We start from the raw sequence: 19,113 nt of genomic DNA, 5'->3' as shown, positions 1-19,113 counted from the left end.
ACAGTAAAACCGCCTGGAAAATAAGAATATTAAACCACAGCAAGCACTGAGTTACGGCCTCGTGTTAGGCACAGCTGCGTCACTGCTTAGTCATACAAAGAACAAAAGGGACAAAAATCACTGTAGCATGTGCCAGGACTGCTGGAGGAATCCACCAAACTGCTGGGAAGAAAAAGGGAATTCGGTTATTGCGAGGCAGCGGAGGCGGAAGGGTCAAAACCAGCCCCAAACGGGGGCCAACCTCGGCACCCCCACCGGTGTGTCCTCCCTCTGCAGCACAAACCAGCTCCTGGACAACAACAGCTGCAAAAGAGGAGAACCTGCTGAGCTGACCGCCCCCAAGGACAGTTTGCAGGAGCTGGGCTGGGGCTGGAGCCACGGGCAGTGACACCGAGGGGCTGGGCTCTGCCAGGACGGGAATCCACCGCCAGCGGGGCCCAGGGAAGGCAGCGGCTGCTGGGAGAGACGGAGGAGCGCAGGGAGAGGGGCAGGGAGGGAGGGAGAATCGGCACCGAGCCCAAATTCCCGTCCCAAATCGCTTCGGAACTCGCATTTCTCACGCTCGTGCCTCTGTCTCTCATCCTAATGAGTGCTCTGGTAGTTCCCTGTTAATTTGATGTATAGAGAATTAAACCCTTAATCTTTTGGGTGCTTGTCTCTGACAAGGCTGAGGACAGACCATTATCGGGAAAGAACTGATGGCACAAAATGTAAAATCCATTTGTTCCAGCCAAGCTCTCAATCCGTTCTCTTTAAACACAGGCTCACAGAACTCCGGGCACTGTGAAGGAGGGAGGTTTAAGAGTCACTGTGAGGTTGCCTGGAAAAGGAAAACCCACATCTTCTGGTCAGGAAGAAACGTCTCCCCAACTCCAGCAAGCCAAATATAACCTGAGACTGCAAACCAGGCAGGAGAGGCTGCCTGTCCTTCTGAGAGGAGCTGTGGGAAGGATCAAGGGCAGAGGAAGCAGCACAAATAGAATAAAGTGGTTTGGGTTGGAAGGAACCATAAAGATTACCCAGTCCTAGGCAGGGGCATTTTCCACCAGACCAGGCTGCTCCAAGCCCCATCCAGCCTGAAAAAAAATCCCCTTTTTCAAGTGAGCTCAACAACTGCAAGGCAAAACACGTCCCAGAGTGGAGAGAGCTGCAAGAAAACCGTCAAAACTGGTACAGAACCATTTCCTGGAGCAACCTCAGAGGGTCAAACCCAAGGAGAGACATCCCTCCACCTCCTCCATGCCTACAGACACGTGCCACTGATCCCACGGAGCCCAAACCCCAAAAAGCCAGGGAAGAGAACCCTGCAGCCTCATTAGGTTTCCCTCCCTGCCTCGGTGGTGCACAGAGCAGCTCTCATTCCCTAATTGCTGCTGGTTTCATTCACTGAGCCCCCGAGGTGAGGCCGGGGGAGAGCACAGATCACTCCCAGCAGCAGCAGTAATTAAATGATGCAGAGCTGGAGGAGCATCTGCCCCGTGCCAGCGCCCTTTCTGTGCTGCTGAATTTCTCATTTTCACAGGCTGCAGCGCAGCCCAGCATACAAATGCGGGCACTGTTTGCATAAATGGAGTGTACACACAAATAACAGCTCTGCTGCTGCCCACAGCCTCACCTCCAGTGCAGGGGAAAAGGGAAACTTCCACCCTCCTCCCCCTCCACACACAACCCCCACGCCAACAAAACTGTGGAAAATGTTTATCGTTAATTAGCTCTCAGGATCTTTTCTGGGTAAAGATCTATTTCGTTTTTGTCTTTTTTTAAGAACAAACTGTTCTGTAAAACATGAACCCAACGCTTTCCCTGCAAGGGAAGCTGTGTCCAGCCCACACGTGAACAGCCAGAAGGGAGTCTCTGCCTGCTGAGGAATAAAGGATGATTAGCAGAGCCTGCCCTTCGCCCTCTCCAGCCCGTCCTCCAAGGCTGATGGGAATTAAAAATCTCTTCAGCACCCCAGTGCATCAGGGATTGGGGTTTGGCACTCCAGAAATAAAAACTACTGCACGAGGAACACGCTGGTTGTGGCCATGGCAGACACAGGACATTTAACGTGTAAGACCATGAAACACGCCGGTCATAAATGCGTTAATTACCATTAATTATAAATTCCTTTGAGTGGCCATGCTCTCGTCTCCCTCCATCCCAACCCCCAAGATCACCCCACACCTCATGCTTTCAGTGTTTCCCATTCAGAAAACCATTTGTAACCCAGCTCGGGCGAAGCCCTCCGTTACACACACACCTTTTATTGCTGCAAATCACAGGAAGAGCATTTGGCTTTGGAGGGATCATTAGTTATTCAAAACACACACATGCACCAGGTAAATGCAGATCTTCACGGAGTGTTTTCCTCCCCCCTGAACACCCAACCAACAAAGCAGTCTGAATCCAGTTCCTATGCCAGGTACGGAGTTTTTTTGAAGCCTGAGGCCTCTTTTAAGGCAAGCAGGGCCCTGGGATGTCCCCTGCAGGATATTCTACCTCCTCATTTGCATCTTCTTCCAGCCTCCAATATCCCTGATTTTAACAGCAACTGCATCTCCCTACAGCCACAGCAAACAGAGCAAGGCAGGGCAGCAAGAGAATTATTTAATCCACGTCCCTTTTACAGCTTAACACTAAAAGGGGGAACGCAAAAGGGAAACATTCCTTTTGGGAAGGATCATTTCTGGGAGGGGTTACTCCTCCTTCTCTCCCTCTCTGTGCTTTTCCCAAATCTTTTACTCCCATTTTCCAGCTTGGCAGAGTGAGGGGGGAGCGGGAGGAGCGGCAGCGCGCCGGGATGCGAACACACAGCAAGCGGCTGCCGTCGGACACCGAGCACAGCCCGGGGCTCCGGGGATGCGCCCGAACGCAGAGCGTCTCACGGAGCTCCGGGGATGCTCCCGAACGCAGAGCCCGGGGCTCCGGGGATGCTCCTGAACGCAGAGCGGCTCACGGAGCTCCGGGATGCTCCCGAACGCAGAGCGGCTCACGGGGCTCCGGGGATGCGCCCGAACGCAGAGCCCGGGGCTCCGGGGATGCTCCCGAACGCAGAGCCCGGGGCTCCGGGGATGCGCCCGAACGCAGAGCCCGGGGCTCCGGGGATGCGCCCAAACGCAGAGCCCGGGGCTCCGGGGATGCGCCCGAACGCAGAGCCCGGGGCTCCGGGGATGCTCCCGAACGCAGAGCCCGGGGCTCCGGGGATGCGCCCGAACGCAGAGCGGCTCACGGAGCTCTGGGATGCAGCAGCAGGAGGGGCTGCTGTGGAAACACAGGGATGGGGGGTGACAGCGGAGCACGGAGGGGACAGCCAGCCCTGCCCTGCCCTGCCCTGCCTGCAGCCCCAGGGCTCCTCTCTTCGTCCTCAAGAGCTCTGAAGCTCCAAATCCCCATTCTTGCCTCCTTCTGCCTGCTAATGGAATATTTAGGAGGCTTCCAGGGGCAAATCCCTGAGGAGAACTGAGCCCCTGCTCGTTCCCACTTCCCAGGAGCACAGAGAGAGGAGGAGAATAGAGCTAAGAACCCTAAAAATGTGAAATTCTCGGGAAATAAATGAGTTTGGAGAGAAGCCCGCGCTCCCCAGAGCACAGACTGTGCCAGCACTGACACCAGGACTTCCAGGGCAGAAGGACAAGGAATGTCTCTGCTTCCAAAAGTCCTGGCAAGAACCCAGCAGGAGGGACACAAGCTGGGAGGCATTTCTCTGTTAGCCCCCACAAAACCTTTCAAACCAAAAGAATTCTGTGCCTCCAACGGGCGGGGGCACGAGAAGGGCAAATCAAACCTTGGCAAGCCGCAGAGCAGCTCCAGGGAGAGAGAATTTTTTGGAGGGGGGGAAAAAACCCCCTCCAGGGAAGCAGGCAAACACCCAGGGATGTTAGAAATGCACCACACCGGGTGAGGAGATCATGCGGAGCACACGGGAGCAAAGCCCCCCTGCCATACTCACTGTCTGCTAAACGGGAGCTGGGGGCAGCAGCACTGGCTGAAGAAAGAGAAATCAGGTGAGCAAAGGGAGGGGAAATGCTGCCAAAGCCCGGGAAATGCAGAGATTTGGAACAGAGAGGGGATTTCGGTGTTGGTTTGGGGGTGTTGTGGTACCAGCCCCATGCACACTCTCAGGGTTGGACACTCTGGGGTTCCCAGCCCTGCTTGGCTTCAGATTTGAAAGGAAAAGGAAATGAAGAAAAGCAGCAAATGGTTAAAATGAAAATACAAACCCAGGTCAACTCAGACGCTCTCCCAACCTCCAGAATTCTCATCTGTGCCGCTATAATCCATAATTATCACTAATTACCTCATGGAGAGGCTCTCTAAGATAGGCAGAATTTTCTTTTTCTTATTGAGGGAAATTAAATAAACCAAAATGACTTCAGACTTATCCCAGCAGGAATTAAAAATTGTGTCAGGTTTTACATTCAGACAGAAAAATTTTAAATAATAGGGCAAGGAAAACAAGTGGCTTTGGTTAATCTGAACTTCAAAGTTCCCGAAACATCTCTGTGACCTTCAAATCACACTTGAGGGGACAAAACCCTTCCTGCTCGTGACTCTGCCCACACAGAGGTGATTGGAATTCCAGCAGAGATGGAAATTGGGCATTTCTGTGGCGCCATTTCCTCAGGCAGGATCTGAGATGGGCTCTGGAAGGAGCAGGGGGAACGGGGTGGGAACACACAACACCCAGGATGATCCCAGCTGCAAAGCTTGGAGGAGCAGGATGGGTTTGTAAATGAAAAATGAGTTAAAGCAGGGAGAACTGCAACTTACCCTGCAGCTGGGGAGCACGGAGTGACCGACAGCCCAGTGCCACATGAAAATAATGATTAAAAAAAAGGCAAAAACTCCATTCCAGAAGTGCTGGAATGTTCTGCACAGCCACCTACCTGTCCCAGGCGATGGCCGTGGGGCTGGGCAGACAGCTCCGGGCTGCAACAGAGCTTTTCCCATTCTTTTTCCTCTCCTCTCCTCTCCCCTGGATTTTCCCTGTGGATGCCCAGCCCTGCTCTCTGTTCCCTGTCTCCAATTCAGGAGGGCCCCAATCCTCAGCCTGACCACCACCCCCTGGTGTCATCACCGCTCCTGGAATGAACGGGCTCCAAACCATCCCAGGCTGCCCAGATGCTCTGGAAACGCCTCCCAGGTGTCCCCCTGACTGCTGCAGTCTGCACTCCTGCCTGTCCATCTGTCCATCCATCCCTCCCCCCCTGCTCCACTAAATCCAAGCTTTTGTCCACCGCGGTTTTCAAGGGGTGACGGCGCGAGCGCGATTCAAAATTTGGGCGCAGAAGAAAAATATAAAAAAAAAATAAAAATAATAAAAAAAATCCTCTCCTGATTTTCACTTCATGAATCTCAAAGAGTGCGACAGCAGCTTCTTCGAGCTTGTCCTCGTAATCTTGGGAATAACAGCAGCTCCCCACAGGGGTGCACTGATAAATGGAATAATGCTCACCGGGATAAAGAGGGGTTTTTAGCTCCATTGATCAGTTTTGATTGGAAAGGCACAAAGCTGTGGAGCCATCCCAGTGTTTCACTCACAATTACACCAATCCGTCACAATCCTGACTCATCTTGCAAGGGGAAGTGGGGAACATGCCATTTTTTAAAAATTTAGTATGAGGTTTATTTATTTAATCACACAATCTACACAAGTGCTGGAAGACTGTCCAGTGGGAAAAATCATTTGTGAGAAGAGGAAAAAAAAATTGGAATTTTTTTTTTTTCTTCAATTTCATGCTTTCAAAATTGTGGAGATATCGAAAATTTTGAAGTTTTTGGTTGGCTCCGGTCTAAACCAGATCTGCAATTTAGCTGAATTGATCTCCCTGAATTATCTCGGTATCGATAAAATGGAACAATTTTTAATGGATTCATAAATATGAAGCCTTCCACTACTCCACTCTGAGTCAACAGGCTAACCACTATCATTTTTATTATTATTATTATTAGATAAACACTACATTAAATACTTCAACTGCATGCTGCAGAGCACAGACTAAGAGTTAACCCTAATTCTGTTGTAAAAAAGAGCAGAGTGGTTACTCCAGGGTCAGTGTTGTTAGGAAATGGACACTACCAGTTACTCCAATCCTAAAGCCCCCGAGAGGGAAAAAGGCACTAAATTAAAAGCTGGAAGTTCTGGCTGTTAAGAGGAACACTCTAAAAACACAAAGAGAGAGTGAAAGAAATGCAGAGAGCACTTACGTGGGTGAGGGATGCCTGCAGTTTATCCACGGATGGGACACAGACCAAAAACGAAATAAAAAGACGGAGATTGACACACACACACACACATACACACACACACAAAAAGAAAATAAATAAATGAAGAAATAAATGAAAAAAATAGAAGATGTGAGGAGACAGAGAGTATGGAGCTGGAAAATCACCATCCCAGGTGTGCCCTGCCCTGCAGGGATGGGCAGAAGGTGGCAAAGTGGAGCCTGGGCACAGCTCAGGGCAATCCAGACATGCTCGGGGTGTTCTGGGCAGAGAATTGCAGCAGGGATGGGAACAGCAGCCCAGGGCTGAACGCAGGAGGGAAGGGAAGGGAAGAGAAGGGAAGGCACCACGGGAGAAGCGCCTCGCCCTGCCTGCTTTGGTCACATCTCCCCTGCCCACTGCGCTTTTTTGTGCTTTCCTCCTTCTCTCCTTCCCACCTCGAGGAGCTCCTTGGGATTTAACTCTCTCCTGGAACAGGAGGAGGACAGTGCTGGGCCACAGCAGAACGTGGAAATGGCCCAGGCAGAGCAGAGAAGAGGCTGAGGAATCCATGGAATCCTCAAGAGCTGCAGGGGCATCTCAAAGCAGGATGTGCAGAACAGAGCAGCCCTCCCTCCCTTCACCTTCCACAACCCAGGGCCAGTCCCGTGCTGAGCACCTTAAGCTGGAAAACAAACCAGCCCTGTGACAGTGACAACACATTCCCTGTGACCAAAACCCTTCTCAGCTGCTTTTCCTCATTGAAATTCTCCTTCACGCATCCCCGTTCTCTTTGGCAACACCAAGGTTAAAGTGCAAACACCCACGGGCGCGAGCAGCACAACGCCCCCGTCGCCTCTCTCCGAAGGACACCGTGAATTGCCAACAAAATCCACTCCGGCCCAAACCCACGGAGAAAACGGGGGGTGCAGCGAGGTGTGTGAGAGGGAAGAGGTGAGACCCATGCACGGCAGAGGTGCCAGGGGCACAGGGAGGCTGGGCTGTACTTACGAACTGGCTGTGTCTTGAACTCCGCGGGCGGGCTGAGCTCCCCCACGCCCTTGCCGTTGACTGCTGACAGCCTCACCGCATAGGTGGTCTCGGGCTTCAGCCCCGTGATGGTCACCGTCCCCTCCACGTTGGCTGGGGGGGCAGAAAAAATGAAAAAAAAAGGCAAAGAAAAGCTCAGGACTCAAAGAAAGAAACAAACTTCTGTTTTCCTCACACGGGGAGAAAATGGACAAATAAACCTGGCTCTAGCTGGGATCACGCCACTCCAGTGGGGAGCTAAAGTAAGAATTTCAGCTCCAGACGGGGTTGGTGGTGGGAGATTCAGCTCTGGAGTAGAACCCTCCTTTTAACAGCCCTCCCCAAATCAAAATCCTTTTGCTTTATTTGACTGCAAGATGGATTTTACGCAGCGAGCACTGCTATGGATCACTTCAACAAGACGGGTTTGCTGCTGGAATAGCAGAGTTTATCTTCCAAGGGGGACCAAGGGGTGACAGATGAGGGTTCAAAAGCCTCCTCTGGGAAGCAGCAAGTGAAAAACTATTATTCCAAGCACAGGGCTCCTCACCTGGCTCGGACAGAGCTCTCAGCACACCCCAACCCTCATTTCCAGTTGAAAATTCCAGGTGTCACTCACAACAAATATTTCAAAACTTATCTGGGGCCTCCAGCCCGGACCCTCCACCCTCCCTGGCTTTTCCCTCCAGGAAAGCTGATTTTTTTCCCGGTGCTGGTGGGGAAGGAAGCGGTTTTCTTGTCGCTCCTACCTTCCTTGGCATCGTAGAGCCTGGAGTGCCAGTCGCCCTCGCCCAGGGCCCTCCACTCCGCCTTGTACCTGAGGATGGGCACCCCGCCCGTGGCCTCGGGCTCGTCGAACTCCACCTGGGCACTGCTGGAGTAGGGCTCCACCCTGCCGATGGAGGGCGAGGACGGCGTGTCTGGGGACAAGGGACAGCGGCAGTGAGGCACAGGAGCTGGGAAAGGAGCTTGGTACAGCCGAGGACGAGGGTAGGGCTGGGGCTCGCAGAGCGTTCAGGCAGCTTTTCAAGGTGTTACATAGTGCACTGATCTTCATTCTGTCTCCTCTCTAAGAGGCTGGGGACTCCCAGTCCCTTCTCCAAAAGAAAACAGCCAGGGCAGTGCAGCAAAAGCGTCCCGGATGCCACCGTGTCCCCGCTGTCCCTTGTCCCCACCACTGCCAAAGGCGCAGTGCGGCAGCCCCGGAGCCCCTGCAGGGGCTGGCACAGCCCTGGGCTCACATCCTGCATTCCAGCTGCTCCCAGAGCGGTTTGGGGTGCGCAGACCAGAGAGCGCAGCGCTGCCAGAGTGCTCTGGGAGCACGGCAAAGAACCAGGAGACACAAGGGAACGGAGATGCCGAGCAGCTCCGGCCCAGCAGGAAATCCGGGAACAGCCTCTTCCAAGCCGCTCCCCTGCTCCCCCAGCAGCGCGAAGCAGCGAAGCAGGGCCACCCTGTGCCCTGCTGGCACCGCCTGCCCTCCCTGCTCACCTGCCTGCACCAGGATGAACTCGGAGGACTCCTGCCCGATGCGGTTCACGGCCGTGCAGTTGTAGTTCCCAAAGTCATTCTCTGAGTCCGGGGTCACCTGTGGGGGGAAGGAAGGCTCAGGCTGCCGTCACAAAACCCCTTCCACTCTGCCAAGGCACCCTGAATTTAGCTGGGGAGAAGCTTCAATAAAATCCAGGTGTTTGTGCTCTCAGGGCTGTCCACGGGGGAGAGAACTGCAGTGGGCAAAAAGCAGAGGCAAGCAGGGGCTGTGTCTTCTGCTACCTGATTTTCTTTACCTTCCACTTCCTGATCATCTTCCACAACCGGATCTCCTCAGAATTTACATGCTAGAAACACCAGCCCAACCTCATTTCTACCAGGAGGACAGGACTGAACTCCTCCAGCATCAGTTATTTGATGGCACCGAGCCCTCCCGGCCTCCCCTCACCTCCAGGTAACTTGCTGAGGGGGTATTGTAGATCTTGATGTTGCTGTAGTTGGAGCTGGGCAGGAGCTGCCCGTCCCGGAACCAGGAGATGACAGCACTGGGGTAGGCAAACACCTCGCAGGTGATGTTCACTTGGTTTCCTTCCCACGTGTACACGGCCACGGGGCCCTGGAGCTTGGGGGCATCTGAAAGACACATTTGGGGAGGTGACCGGAGCCAGCCGAGCTCCCAAAGCAGCCTCGCTGTAAGGATCCCTTGGCTGGAGTCCACCTTAATGCAGGAATCTAACACGGGAAATGGGAACTGTCCTCTCACCCAGGGGGGTGGGGAATGGCTTTTGCTGAAGGGCACAAGGAGAAAACCCGCTCAGCCCCGCTCCTGTGCACCCCTGCGCTGTGCTCAGCCGCTGCTGTGCAGCCTGGGAGGAGCAGAGGGCAGCATGGATCTGGGAAACGATGCCAGGAAAGTTGTTCTGGGGGAGAATTTCGGTTCCCAGCAAATGGGACTGCAGCAGATCAGTGGTGAGGTGCAAAGAGCATCCCAGCTGGAGACAGGCAGAGGGAACAGCCTGCAACATCTCAGATGGAGACTTCTATCAGCCTGGGCTGCTTCCACACCCTCACCCTCACATGCAGGGAGGAACAGGGAATAAATCAGCCCCATCCAAACCCCCCTACTGCACCTCCACACAAACCAACCCCATCCAAACCCCCCCAGCCCACTCACACTGCACCTCCACACAAACCAACCCCATCCAGAGCCCCAACCCACTCACACTGCACCTCCAGGTAAACCAACCCCATCCAAAGCCCCCCAGCCCACTCACACTGCACCTCCACACAAACCAACCCCATCCAAACCCCCCCAGCCCACTCACACTGCACCTCCACACAAACCAACCCCATCCAGAGCCCCAACCCACTCACACTGCACCTCCAGGTAAACCAACCCCATCCAAAGCCCCCCACTGCACCTCCACACAAACCAACCCCATCCAAACCCCCAGCCCACTCACACTGCACCTCCACACAAACCAACCCCATCCAGAGCCCCCCAGATCACTCACACTGCACCTCCACACAAACCAACCCCATCCAGAGCCCCAACCCACTCACACTGCACCTCCACACAAACCAAAGCCCCGAGGTCACTTACACTGCACCTCCAGGTACATGGCCTGCGAGTCCTGGCCGATGGTGTTGCTGGCCGTGCACACGTACTCGCCCGCGTCCGTGTACTGGATGTCCTTGAGCGTGAGCGAGGACACGCGCGCGTGGCTGCGCACCACGATCCGCCCGTCCAGCGTCTGCAGCAGAGCACAGCACCGTCAGAGCCCCGAGCCCCCAGGGCGGAGGGGATGGCGCCTGCTGGAAGGCTGGGAGCTGAGGATTTTGGGCTTTCTGTGCTAACTGGCACTGACCCCCGAGAGAACACTGCGTCTGACCTCAACAGGCTCCCGAAATTGAGCGACAGCGCTGGGGTCGTGGGTGTGTGGTTTGAACAGGAGTGTGTGATAGCACAGGGTGCAAAAGGTAGAGTTTAAGGTTTCAGGATGTAGTAATGTGTGTAAAGCAAGATGGAGGATTTGGAGGTGTTGGCTAAGTTCTTCTTCTTCACCTCCTTCTTTGTGGGTTTGGGTGGTTTTTTGTGATTGGGTGAAAGAGTCCTCATTGTGGACCTCTGGTGTTTGGTTATTGGGTTAAAAGTAAAAATAATCTAGGTGTCATTTCTTAATTGGTCTCTTTGTTCTTAAAGACCTTGGAGAGAGTTAGAGACACCATTTTTTCGCTTGTTAGCGGAGCTCACAGTTTGTGGGACTGAGATAAGAATTAATAAACATCTGAATCCAAACATGAAACTCCTGAGCATCAATCCCGGCCCTAACAGGAGATAACAAACCCACAGGCACCAGCTCCACCTCACGCAAACCCTGCAGTACTGGGGGCATCACCTCACCTGAGGCCAGGTGAGAGCACGAGAGGCAATTCCAGAAGGTTCCCTGTGTCACACAGGGCCCACTGCTGGCTCAGAGCACTCAGGGGAAGGGGAAAACATCAAAGGACCGAAGTATGAGATACTGCAAGTCTGAGAACAACGTCAAGCTTCTCCCCAGAATGGGAACTGCACAGATCCAGCTCTGGTTAAAAAGTTTGGTCAGCATGCAAAGAGGGAAAAAAGAAACAAAGGAAACCTCCCCAACATCTTCCAGACAGAGAATCCAGCCCCCCCTGTCCTCCCAGCAATACTGGGTTTATCTCAGTGCCCTGAAATGGGTAAGGAAGATCCAGAGCTCAGAGCTGAATCAGGCAAAAAGGATGCTGAGAACTTTCACCTGAACGTGGCACACAAAGAGAGGAAGGTGCAGTGAAAAGGGCAAAAAAACCTCCAGAGACAGCCCTGCCTCAAGAAAATTCCAGAACCATTCCCCACATGCAAGAGAGCACGGGGATGCCACTGACAGAGAGAAAGAAGGAATGTAAAATCCAAGGGGACTGCCAAGGGACTGCACCCGCCCAGCCACCCCAGCCCGCACAGCTTTCCTCTCCAGTTTGTCACCAAAGCTCCCCTGATCCATGAGAGCACAAAACCACGGGCTCCTCTCTCCCTGCTGCTGCTCCTGCCTCAGCCTGGAAGCTCCAAAGCACCAAGTCCCTCCTCTCGTTGCTGATTTTCAGCACAAACACCAGGGAGTGAATCTGGCAGCCTCGGGGCTGTGCCTGCTGCTGCATCCCGCCACTCTCCAGGAGCATCTGTTTCCTTGGGAGGTACGGGACAAGTGCTGATAAATGAGTAAAACCCTGAGGATTTCCAACAGCCAAGTGCACAAAAAGCATCTCTGGTATCTCAGGTGTCAGAGCTCTGGGCCCGGAGCCTCTCTCTGCGCTGAGCTTTGGGACTGCCGAAGTTTCTACCAATAAATGTCTTTTGTCGCCTCAGTTAGTGCCGGTATCGGTTCATGGGCGCCAGGCCAATTCCAAATGCACAGCAGTGGTATCCTTAGATGCCACATCAACAACTACATGTGTTTTTCTCCTCTCTTCTTCCCTGCTGCAATCCCAGTGCCATGAGCTACAATCCATCCCTCTCCTGCTGGGAGCGGTTATTCCACAGACACGTGGGGCTGTGGGCATCATCTCCTAGAGCCTCACGTGAAACTGCTGCGGTATCACACAGCCAAAATCTGCTTTTACCTCACTCCCCTGGCTGCCTGCACCGCTCTCCTTCTGGCTTTCATTTCCCTCCAAACCCCAGCTCACTTCCAGCAGGATCCAGGGGCTGCAGGTCTGGGGGAATATTCCCAGTACTTGTCTCTGTGACCTCGGCAGAGGAGCGGAAGGGACAAAACAGCAGTGTGGGATCAGCGCAGGAGGTTCTGGAAAAGACAGTTCGACACCCAAACGTCTCCTGCCTTTCTCCCCGCTTCCTCAAGATCCGACACCATGGAGCTCAGGATTTCCTGAGCGGTGCAACTGATTCTGAAGACGAAGATCTGGTTTTTAATGCAGAAAGGCGTAAGGGAAGAAAAAGAGAGAGCCGGAAAAGCACTCTAAGGAGGAGGAGAACGCCCACCCAAGAAAGCACATCACGAGTTTTCTGTCTCCCTGCTGCAGCCCCTCAGGTGCTCTGGCTGTTGGAGGCAGGACAGGCAGGAATTTGGGAGCCAGATGTTGACATCTGTAACCTTTTTACTCAAATCTCCCTGACTGCAAGGATCTGGGCTAACAGAATGATTCCTAGTGCTGGGGAGAGCAGCTCAGGGGCACGGGCAGCGAATCACTCCTCACAACAGAGCAGCATGTTCCCTATATTGCCAATCTTTGCAATTTATCCCACCACTGCAGGTGTTTTCCCCCAAATTCTGGCCGTGCCCTGGGGCACAGCCACTGTGATCGCAGCTGGGCAAGAGCTCAGCAGCTGAGGGCCAAAGGAGGAGAGCAGAGACAAACAAAATGCATTTATCCCCCTTCCCTGCACCTTCTGGAGCTTTCAGGCCTTTCCCAAACAAGCATCCAGGAAGAATTCTGCACAGTGCTGCCTCCTCCTTGCCCACTGCCCACATCCTCACAAATCCCCCGAAAATCCTGACCCCGGGCAGGAATCCCACTGGAGGAAGATGAGGGGTCTCTCCTCGCTCTGTGCAGTGCTTTGATATTTGTATCTAACTGCAGCCTGAAATATTCCTGAGGCTGCACCCATTCCCAGTTACCAGAGGGGCATCACCAGTTTGGGGCGTGACTGAGGGCACCCAGAGATGCTGCCAGGCCTGACTTCACCTCCTCACCCGAAATTCCTTTAGTGAAACTGAAATACTTAATGCCAAACATTCCCTGACCTTCATCCCGCTGCAGGAATCCACTGCTAAAAGCCCCCAGGCGACTTCAAAGCAATTTAAAAGCAATTTTAGAGAGAGCTCCTGCACCCCGCTGGGGTATTTTAAGACACAGAGAGAGTAAGAAATTTAGAGACAGCAAACTTAATAGTATTAGTGCTCATATTAATCAAAAGCTGGAGAGAGAGAGCACAGAGAGAGCACTGGGGGCAGGGAGGGGACAGCTGTGACAGGAATTCCTGTCAGTCCTGGAGAGATGCAACTCCTCCAAATTCCAAATTCTTCAATGCAAACTGCTCTGAGCATCTGATGCCTCCACCTGCCGCAATCCAACAGATTATTCTGCAGGAGGAACGGGCAGGATCTTCTCAGCCCCCCAGGGAACACAGCCGTGGGCGGTGCTCAAGTTACAGCTTCCCTTTGTCCGGTCTCTGGGATTTAAGACGGCTTAAAAAATAATCTAAAAAAGTCAGAGCCTCCACAAAGTTGATCCTAAAAACACAAATCCCGGTCAGCCAGTTCCGACGGCTCGTTTTGTTCTCCACCTGACCCCTGCTATTTGCTTGGGAACTTTCCTTCTGGTCTATTTTGAAGCAAGAGTGCTACAAATCAGCTGCATTATTATTACTACTATTATTATTATTATTATTATTATTATTATTATTATAGTACAGCACTGAATGTGGAATAAAATCAAACCCCATTCGCACCGACCCCAGCCACGGCATTATCCCACCTCCCCCTCGCTGACCCTTGCAGATCAAAGACAAATAAAAATAATTGAGCAATTCTTTTGAGCATTTTCTGGAGAAATGCGCCCTCGTGAAAGGTTTCTCTGCATTGGCTTGGAAATGGAACATGATGCAGTTGTCCTTTACAGAGAAGGTCAAACTGAAGGAGTGCCATGAGCAAATAGGTGAGTTGGCTGGAGCAGAGGAGGCTTCCTTGGGGAAAAAATTACTTTCCCAAAATACAGGTTTGGTGTTAATTCTCCCCTCTCTGAAAGAGAGGATGATTCACACTGACAGCACAGAAAAAAATAAAAAATTGGTGAAAACAGCGTTTTTGCATTTGCTTTTAATCGCCTTCTCTTTAATTTTTAAGTGACAAGCAGAGTTCCTCACTCCCAACACAGCTACTTTGCTCATCCAAAAAAAATGCATCACTACACGCCAAGCAATTTCTACCTCTAGAAGCTGCTTCTTTTAGGTGTTGGTATTTAAGTGGGTCAGACTAATGCTCGTTTAGTCGGTTACTGCACTAGAGATTTGTTAATCTGTGACGCTTAGAAGAGAAACCGAAAAACCAACAACCTAAGAAGTTTGCTAAAGGTCTGGTAATCTTATACCTCTTGTTTCTCGGGCCGGGTCCACGAAGCCTGGAGAGAACAGATATAGAACACAACGAGAACAACAGAGAAAAAAAAAAAAAAAAAAAGCAATAAAAGTTTATCAAAGGTTGCTTTCAGGTACCAGCGTTTGCAGCACATGGAGCTGTGTGCACATGCAGGCTCCGAGCTGTGCAGCTCCTGTGGGGGGGGGGATCACAGCTTCCCTTGCCCAGCAATTCAGGCTGGCATTCCGCATTTCACAGCCTCTAAATTGATATTTAAATTGAACAACGGCTGATGGCACCTCCAGACTGATTTATTACGTATCAGTGACTGTTTCCCTGGTCACATCTCACCTTTCCCACACACCTGGCGCTCGGGAAGTGGCTCTGCCCACTGAGTACAGACCTGGTGCTCTGCCCCTGGTCTGTCTGCCACCCCACAACGATTGATTAACGGTGATTAGTGTGCTCATCATGCATTTGGAGCCCTGGTTCCATGCAGGCTGTGCCAGGAGCAGCCCCAGAGCTCCCAGTGCTCAGGGGGGCAGCCCCACAGCAGTGAAACGTGCCCAAACCTTGCATTAAAGCAAATATTTCCCACTCAGAGAAAGCCACCAGCAGCATGGGCCACGTCCCCTGTGCTTCACAGGGAGCCAAGTCGCTGCCTTCCATTTCCCCCCCTGTAATTTATATTTCAGGTGTCTCCAGGTCTCTGTCATTTCAGCGGATCCCCTTCAGCTCGGGAGTCAAAAATCACCAAGATGAGAGCCAGGATGGCATCACCGGCGGCGAGGCACGGGGACACCGTGGGGACGTCACAGCACACACGAGTGGCGGGGATGGAGACGGAGGCTCGGGGAATGAGAACCGAAAACAGAGCCCAGCCAGCACGGGGCTGCCGGGGAACACTGGGAGACCGGAATACCGACAGATGGGACACACAGCCTCGGCTGACAGCGCCTCTGCTGAAAGCAAGCGGTGCTTGGTGACTGCGAGCCTGAGGCGGAGCTCACCAAACCCCTGCAGGGGCTGGGACACTGTGCACGGGGTGCTTGAGAGCCCAGCAGGCAGCCCAATAATCCAGAATAATCCCTCTTTATGTGCAGGGACCTCTCCCGGGAGTGCCCTGCCCCTGCTGCTCGCTGCTCCCTGCGCTGTCAGCACAGGGGGACACTCTTCATCCCTTGGTGCCAGCCAGAAGGGAGATGAAGAAGGAAAAACGCCCATTCCCAAACCCTCAGTTTGCTGCTCCTCCGCCCTCGGGAGGCTTTGGGGAGAGGCAGAGCCACACTTCCCATCGCACAGAATTCCTGACTCTCCTCCTCGGCAAGGCAGAGACAGAGCAGGTGAGAGGGGAACCCAAAGCCTCGTGCACCTTCAGATCCCTGAATTATTAAAAACTCCCCCATTTGCTTCGGCTGCCGACAACACAGAGCTGAGAGAGGCTGCTGGGCAGGGACAGCATCCCAGGAAACAAGAGCAGGGATGGCCTGGGCTGCTTCTAGGGACAGCATCCCAGGAAACGAGAGCAGGGATGGCCTGGGCTGCTTCTAGGGACAGCATCCCAGGAAACGAGAGCAGGGATGGCCCGGGCTGCTTCTAGGGACAGCACGGTGCAGGGATGGGATTCACCTGTCACAGCAGTGACAGACACCTGTAATTCAGCCAAGCAGCTCGGGTCCCTGCAGAAATCTGCATTTTGCTGCTTGAGGAACAGGGAGCGGAGTGGGGCAGCCCTGGGGAAAGGCCCAGTGGCAGCACACAGGTTAAACTGCGTGTGGGATGCAGGAGGGAGGAGTCAGGGCTGGTCCCCTCCTCTGTTCTTCGACTCCTTGGGTGAGAAGATGCTCCCTTTGTTTTCTGCCCTCCGGGGAATGGTGACTGGCTGGGAGAGGAGATCCAGCTCTGGATAAAGGATCAGGGACCTGCAGAGCGCTTCCCTCCCATCCCCACAGGCTGAGCTCCTCTGCTGGGTGACAGACCCAGGGATGTCCCCACAACTGCTCCTTGGAAGGGTGGCTGAGCACCCAGACACTGGGACACCCCACAATCTGCCAGGAGACACAGCTGAACTCAAAATTCCTTCTTCTTTGGGGGTTTGGGTAGGTTTTCCAGAATGTTACGGGAGTTAAGGCATCTCTACACCTCTAAAAATCTACACTGAGGGACGACTGCAAGAGCAAACAACACAAAGCCAGAGAGAAGCATCCAAGTACCTGGATAATAGAAATATTCAAAAATAGGCCTGAGAATTCTCTAAAGAGCATTGTCTGTCCTGCATCAAAGACCATCCAATTCCCTGTGCTGTCCCAGAGAAAGAAAGTGGAGAACAAACAGAACAAACACATTTGTAACGGAATATTTAATAGAATTAAATATTTAATAGAATATTTAATAGAATTAAATATTCCAATAGAACCTGTAGTAGAGTATTTATAGAGCTATTCTGACCCCAGGATTTTCTGGACGTCTGAAACGTTCACCTCAGCTCAGAGCACAAGAGAGAGAATGGGAGAAGTACAAGACAAAGCAGAACAAGATGCACACACACACACACACAATAATCCAGCCTAGGAAGTGCATGGGGTATGATAAAAGAATGTTTGCCCTGAAGGTTTGAAGCAGCTCATGAGCACACGGCAGGACCTCAAACCTTGGCAGTTCCCCCACCTGCAAGTGTCAGGGTGTGAACATTTCCCTCGCTATTGATCACCAGCCTGAGAGCATCAAGCAGAGTCTCAAAAATCGGCAAAAATCAGTTAGCAGTTTTGCCAGGGAGCCCTTGATGGTTTAACTGGGCTGCAGGACGGGGGGCTCTTCTACCACCTGATTTAGGTTTTATTTTCTCCTCCCTGCCCAAGCTCTGCCCACGGCTGTGATCCAAACTCCAGAGCCAGCAGCACTGGAGCCCTTGGCACCTCCCAGAGCTCTCCTCACAGAGACCAAGCCATGAATAAACAACCTCAAATCCTGCCCAAACAGGGTCCCCCAGCCAGGCTGCAGCTTCTGCAGGCACTGGAAACCTCTCCCTGAACATTGCAGGGATTCACAGCAGCCCTGGGACCCAAAAGATGCTAAGAAAGGACTGAAGCTGGAAAACTTTGGCACCCTGATTAATAAAGTTACACATGCACAACGTGGGGAGGGGCTGACGTCATGGGGGCAATTAAAAAAGCTCATTTAGGAGCTGCAGCGCAGGATGGCAGCTGTGGGGACAAGTGACAGTGGACACCTCTGTTGCTCCAAGACTTTCAGAGTGTCACCTGCTGCCTCCACACTGAGCCAGAACCTCTGGCGTGGCCAAGGCAGCTGAGCCCTGAAGCATCCCGTTATTAGGAGATTATTAATTAGCAACAACTCCTCACTCCTACTTCTGTCTAGGCTCCAAATTCTGCCTCCTGATCACTTATGAAACATCTCCAGTACAGCAGCACATCCTCACCCCGTCTAATTAAAGGAGCTGTCGCCAATAACAACACCAGCACTCTTTCTCAGGAAGAAAATAAAAAACCAAACTGCTAATTATTTTTGCCTTTTAAGAACAAAATGGTATCGATGGGATCAACAGAACAGGTGAGCACAAAAGGCAGCCGGGGCTTTTGTGCTTGAGGGATGTGCAGCGGCAGAGGACAGCACGGAGGAGGAATGAACAGGCTCATTTCGGATCCACTGCATCCTGGAGAAGAGGGAGCAGCCCTCACCTGCCACCCGCACACCTCTGGGATCAGGGGGCTCGCTCCCACCTCCCACAAACTTCCTGCAACTGCAGGAGCTCCTCTGAAGAGGGCTGGGGTCTCTCCAGTTGAGTTCACCCCGGTGAGTGACCCAAGGCGTCCCCGGCTGCTCTAAGCCCAGGCGGCTCCTCGCAGAAGGGGCCCGTGGCACAGCTCCAGGGGCGGCTGTGAGCCGTGCAGGGGCAGCAGCAGGAGCTGCACGTGCAACCCGCATGCAATTCCAGGCCGGGGCCGGGCAGGGAGCAGCTGTGCTGGCCCCAGAACCCCCGGGGGCTTTGGGGAGGTTTGTACCTTCTCCTCGTTGCTGATGTTCCGCGTGGAGGTTCTCCAGGTGATGGAGGGGATGGGGTCCCCTGAGGCCTCGCAGGTCAGCGTGATCTGATCCTCCAGCTCCATGGCTGTCTTGTTCTCCACGTAGGTGATTTTGGGTTTGGCTGAGGAGGGGAAGAAAGAGGAACCTTCGCTCAGGTGGGGCTCGGGGTGAAGCAGGGTTTGGAACAGGCAGCCCCGGCGAGAGCTGTGACGATTTACTGCCAGCTGGGCAAGGAGCAGAGTGACAGCAG

The 19,113-nt window shown here is 53.1% G+C and overlaps 1 protein-coding gene across 11 annotated transcripts in view; it reads right to left on the bottom strand.

The window, feature by feature from the left end:
• NCAM1 (neural cell adhesion molecule 1) overlaps nucleotides 1-19,113 on the bottom strand; it is an 87,037-nt gene that overhangs the window by 21,303 nt on the left and 46,621 nt on the right. For 3 of the 11 annotated variants that reach the window (XM_040084944.1, XM_058423366.1, XM_058423367.1), the window contains exons 8-15: nucleotides 18,842-18,984; nucleotides 14,833-14,862; nucleotides 10,310-10,460; nucleotides 9,155-9,339; nucleotides 8,707-8,803; nucleotides 7,965-8,135; nucleotides 7,198-7,329; nucleotides 6,190-6,204 (exon numbers count right to left, since the gene is read on the bottom strand). In XM_040084944.1, coding sequence (XP_039940878.1) covers nucleotides 6,190-6,204; nucleotides 7,198-7,329; nucleotides 7,965-8,135; nucleotides 8,707-8,803; nucleotides 9,155-9,339; nucleotides 10,310-10,460; nucleotides 14,833-14,862; nucleotides 18,842-18,984 — 924 coding nt within the window. Of the gene's footprint in view, nucleotides 1-3,931; nucleotides 3,968-6,189; nucleotides 6,205-7,197; nucleotides 7,330-7,964; nucleotides 8,136-8,706; nucleotides 8,804-9,154; nucleotides 9,340-10,309; nucleotides 10,461-14,832; nucleotides 14,863-18,841; nucleotides 18,985-19,113 lie in introns of all 11 variants that reach the window. The other 8 variants (XM_040084947.1, XM_040084953.1, XM_040084951.1 and 5 more) reach the window with 4 other exon arrangements.

The sequence above is a fragment of the Hirundo rustica genome, chromosome 23 (genome assembly GCF_015227805.2).
Source record: "Hirundo rustica isolate bHirRus1 chromosome 23, bHirRus1.pri.v3, whole genome shotgun sequence".
Lineage (NCBI taxonomy): Eukaryota > Metazoa > Chordata > Aves > Passeriformes > Hirundinidae > Hirundo > Hirundo rustica.
Note: the sequence above shows the minus strand (reverse complement) of the source record. Positions and strands in the feature narration are given on the sequence as shown.